This window comes from Nematolebias whitei, chromosome 2 (assembly GCF_014905685.2).
Source record: "Nematolebias whitei isolate Nwh7 chromosome 2, NemWhi1, whole genome shotgun sequence".
NCBI classification, from domain to species: Eukaryota; Metazoa; Chordata; class Actinopteri; order Cyprinodontiformes; family Rivulidae; genus Nematolebias; species Nematolebias whitei.
The window spans coordinates 35,334,066-35,339,355 of NC_056499.1; the positions used below are offsets into that span (position 1 = coordinate 35,334,066).

The 5,290-nt window shown below is 39.0% G+C and overlaps 1 protein-coding gene across 3 annotated transcripts in view; it reads left to right on the plus strand.

Annotated features, from left to right (window-relative positions):
* fgf19 (fibroblast growth factor 19) overlaps window positions 1–5,057 on the plus strand; it is a 9,303-nt gene extending 4,246 nt beyond the window's left edge. For all 3 annotated transcript variants that reach the window (XM_037697649.1, XM_037697650.1, XM_037697648.1), the window contains one exon: window positions 4,735–5,057. In XM_037697649.1, coding sequence (XP_037553577.1) covers window positions 4,735–5,046 — 312 coding nt within the window. In that variant the 3' untranslated portion in view covers window positions 5,047–5,057. The remainder of the gene's footprint in view (window positions 1–4,734) is intronic.
* The last annotated feature ends 233 nt before the right edge of the window (window positions 5,058–5,290 follow it).

Genomic DNA, 5,290 nt, shown 5'->3' on the forward strand with positions numbered 1-5,290 from the left:
ATCTATCTATCTATCTATCTATCTATCTATCTATCTATCTATCTATCATGTTTTTCTTGGTAGCTGTTCTGATTATAAACGTTTACTTTGTCTTTTTCCATCAAATGTTGTTTGAGTGACATGAATGACCCCGACAGCTAAATGTGTTTGGCTCAAACACAACCTGTATCTCCTGGTTTAATCTGCTTTAAGATGATGAAAGCAGAGTCAGATTCATTTTGACTTCTTAACTTCAGCTTCAGGCCTGCATGTTTTTAAGGAGGAGCATGTGGGCCTTGACTGACACAACTCATAACTTTAGACATAACGGTCATTAACATATTTTAAAGTTGAGCTTTGTTTAAAGTTTAAGGACACTTATTATCATAATGGCTTATAGACTTTTATCTGCTTTGAAATCTGTCATTTTATTATTAAGTGCAAATGGCAGCAGCAGCTAGCGGTAGCTCCTCTGGTGCAGCCTGGGTCGCTTCAGGCAGGAGTCTCTTATCTGACAACATAACTGTAAGTCTAAATGTATGATGGTGTGGAGGTTTAAATAATGATGCATGCCTGAACCACTAGGACATTTTGAAGATTGGAGTTTGAAGATGGCAATAGTTGCTCTACAAGAGGCTGCTCAAACTAGCCGTCCACTCGTCAATACGAACTGATCGGATCTACTTCTAAAGTGGATTTTGTCTTAAAATATTCCAATCTTGACCAAATGCTGCACTGGAAGTGCTACAGCCATGTAAATAACTGTAATGTAAAATTGACACCAAGCCTTTGCATGAACCACTTAAATTATTTTATTTTTATCTATAAGGTGTTAGAACAAGTGTTGCGTGCACATGGTGAGCCTCTGATGTTGAGCTACATGGCCCTGACATGTATTTCAGCAGGCGTTGGTTTAATAGTGAGAAAAAAAGTGTGGCTTTTACCACGTCTTCTTTCTCTGTCTTAGTGCCACCATTTACAGATATTTAATATTATGCACTTTAAACAATAAAAAAGCCTTTTTTTGTCTTTAGTGTAAACTTTTATTCCCATTTCTTACCGGTACTGTTATCCTTTTTCTGCAAAATCATGCTTTTTCACCAATCAATAAACTTACTTCAGTCAAATAAATAAATAAATCTGCATAAATGAAAGGCTGCGTATTTCTTGAAGGATCTTTCCTGCTGCCTTTTATTTAAAAGTCATGTGATAAAATAAGAAAAGATAAGATAACACTTTTTAATTTCCAGCAGGGGCAATTTACATTAAGGCAGCAAGATTACGCAGAAAAGGCAGAAAAAAAAAATTATAAAGCAAATGAGACAAAGAGTTACATTAAAATAACAAAATGTTAAAATACAATTAATCTACATATGCAGTTAAACATAAATTATAGTAGTGTCCTTTTAGGAGGAAGATTTGGTCAGACTATGAAAGAAGCATTTTGCACAATCTAATGCAAAGCTGCAGCAGTGTGCTAGTGCTCAGAGTAGGTGTTGGCAAAGATTCTCAGCTGCTACCACATCAAATTTTAGCTTAAAAACCTTAACACTAAATGAGTCATAGCTCATTTTGGTAACTTTAAATGCATTACACGCTGTGGCTAATTAATATTTACCTTTTGTCATGATTTTTTGCTTAAAAATGACTTGCAGTGTAAAACAAATCAACAGTTTTAAATGACTTAGCGCTCTGCTGTTAACACTTGTTCAAGACAGCCATACAGGCTAATAACTCAACACCTTCGGCTTCTCTTAGACATTAATATATGTGTGCATGATGAACTCCTGCAACTCACTGAATAGTCCGTCATGATCTGCATGATTAAGGACACTTTGGTTGTCACGAATCCCCCTAGAAGCCACCCACAGCCTCGCTGAGCGTGTGTGTTCTCATATAAAGGTGAGCTATCGATTGGAAACTAAATTTATTTAACATCCAAGGCTTTTGCAATATTCCCCACGTTCAGCGTCAGCAGCTCACGGTGCAAAGCTTAGATGCGGCGACCCGTTTGTCAACATGCTGTGAGGGGCTGACCATTCAACCACTAAGCTCCTTCGAGTCAGTGTTTAAAGAGCGAATGACACTTTAGCTTCTTCTAACAACTTGCATTTCATGAGAAAATTCAACATAGTCAAAGTGAAAGTTAAGCTGCTAAAGATGCTGATCACTGGCGCTTTTGCACTCATTTAGATGCGTTCAATGTTTGGCAGTTTCAAAACGTGCCGTTTGCCCAGCAAGGCTGTGATATTCAACGTACACAGTACTCGTACAGAACATTCACTCATCGTTGTTGTCAGTCAGCGTCCATGTTCAGAAAACAGCGCAGGCCCGGCAGCCGTCCATTCAAACAGTTCAGTGGTTCGTCAACCTTTGTCCAGTGTGGCGCAGGGTAGGACGTGTTTGCGAAGAGGAAAAGCTGAATGAACAGGCCCGGCAGCAGCAACAACAACCTTGGCCTCTGGCTGCCTGTCTTCTGCCAAAGTAAACAGCCATCGAAGAACTTACAGTGTTATTTACGTGTTTTCCCCTCTCTTTTTACAACTTGTCCTGTTAAAACAAAACAATTCGAGCTGTTCTTAAACCTACAGATGCCCCTCGACAAACACGAGGTCCCAATATTATAACAGAACACAACATAACGCAATGAAGCCTGGGACTGACTGACCTGCTGTTCAGGGTGTACCCCCCCCCCCCCTCCACCCACGGCCCATCATCGGCTTACATCAGGGGTGTCCAAAGTGCGGTCCGAGGGCCATTTGCGGCCCTTGGAGTGATTTTGTGCGGCCCTCAACTGCAATTAAAGAGTGGTATCATTTCAACCTACAGGCTTTGATGCAGATGTAGACCTTCTTTAGATTTAATGGTGATACTTAAAAAAAATAATTTTTAGGTTCAAAGGCAAAACAGATGAAAATAATCTTCTCAAAATAAGCGATAGTAAGTACAATAGAAATATTTAGCTATATTTATTCCCTTTATCCTACAACAAACCTTCACTGACCTACTGAAAAGTAGAATTTTGGATAATAATTCATAAAACTTGGCTAAATATAAAAAGTGTTTTTGAAGAAAATAATTTCAGTGGATTAAAGAATCGATGGGGAGAAAGTGGATATTTTAAAAAGAATTTAAAGTGCCATCATTGACATACAAGTTGATCAACTCTATCAGTGTCCCTTCAGTTCTTCCATGAATCTGTTTTAGCAACTTCCAGCTGTTTGTCAGAACTTTGATGAGCCTTCTGGGCCCGTCCATGGTCCATATGGGGGATTGAAGTTCCACACGAGCGCTTGGTCATTTTAGGCTTTTGTTTCTGAAAATAAACAAAAATGAACTTTCCAAGCACAAGAAAACAAATAATAGACCCCACCACCCCCACCCCCCCCAAAAAATCTAATAAATAAAATTCTATTAAAAAAATAAAATAAAATAAAAAAAACAAGGTTAATATTTATGAGGCTCCTAATGTTCTGGATCTACAATAATTTAAATTAAACTTTTAACTTTTCTCCAAAATATTCAAGTTGTTAAAAATGGGGTGGGGGTGGGGGGGAGAATAACACTTTTCAAAAAAAAATTCTTAAAATTCAGATTTGTCTGACCCCTGACCTTTCATTCTAGACAGTTCTGTCCCACCTATGAAAATGTTTGGACACCCCTGACTTACTGCAGCATGTGAACAGACCGATCAGAAACTGATGGATCTAATGGAGCGACTGCTGGGTCAACATTCAAACTAGTCTTTTTGTCTTTCGGGGATTTGGATTTGAACTACTTCAGCATAAATTTAGCTATTCCAGAAATTCATGTATCAAAAACTTCAGCTAATTTAGGACATGGCGGCTACAACTTTTAGTTTTTTATAACTTGCGTACACTTAGAAAATTTAAACTTTATTTGCAATTTTTCACGATGAATGCATTAAAATCTGTTTAAAACCTTGAAAAACTTTGTGCTTGATGAAATCTCCAGCATCTATCCATCCATCCATCCATCCATCCATCCATCCATCCATCCATCCATCTTACTAAGTTTTGCCTTGCTTTCTTGTCTCTTTAAGCTTCCTGTTGTCTCTTTGTGAGTGAATTTTATCATCTAATGTATAATTATTGTCTCCTTATGAATCATTTTTGTCTCCTTATGTGTCCAAGTTTTTTAAACCTTTTTCTGTATCCATTTTTTTTTTGTCTCTTTATGCATCCTTTTTGTCGTGTCATCGTAAGAGTCTAAATCATCATTTTAGTCTCTTTATGAAACCTTTTAGTTTTTTTATGACTTTTTTGTTCTTTTAGTTTCCTTATGTCCATTTATGTGTCCTTGTGCATCATTTTGTGTCTTATTTTAGGACTTTTTTATTCTCCTTACTCATCCTTTTTGTCTCTTTATGTACAGTTTGCTTTATCTCTCTGTTCTACTTTTCGTATCACTTCCTCATTTTTTTAAATTAAAAATTTCAACTCACATTGACAATTCTGTTACATTTTTCATAATTTTTACCTTTTTCAGCAGCAAACTCATACAGACCTCAGCACTGATGCAGCATTTTCACAGAAAATACTAATTTTCAGCGTTTATTTGTGGGCTTCATTTCAAAGTTCAAATTGTGGAGAATCATAGAACTATAAACCGTTATGTCCCCAAAGAGTTTAGGTCAAATATGAAATAATTTTCTTACAGCCACTGTTCATCAGAGCAGCTCACTGTGCTGGAGGACATGATCATGACACATGATGTTCTTTCTTTTCTTTTCAGCACATATACAACAAAGCTGACTGCACCTTCAGAGAGCAGATCTTGGCAGACGGGTACAACGTCTACACTTCTGATCATCACGGAGTCCCGCTCAGTCTGGGGACCAACCAGCAGAGGCTGCAGGGTGTAGACCGAGGTGTTCCAGCTCTGGCTCGGTTTCTCCCCAGGATAAACACCCTCCCACAGACCATCTTTGTGCCAGATGTCCCTGACCAGCCGGGTACGGCACAAACAGAGGAGAGTGTGGATGTGATGGACTCGTTTGGAAAGCTCTCTCAGATCATCCACAGCCCGAGCTTCCAGAAGAGATGAGGCAGCAGCTCTGAGACGACTGTGACGGAATGTGTCCTGGAGTATCCGTGAGCTGGTCCCTGACCGGGAGTCTGAGCGGCCTGCACATGGGACGGTTGTGGTCAGGACTCTGCAGTCAGACGTGACTGAACAGAACACAAGATCAACGTCCTGCTGAGTGGAGACTCTGTGGTGTGATGCTCTGTCCTGCCTTTTCTTAGCACAACATTTACCGATCCAGTTCTACTCCTTTAAGGAAGCTGAG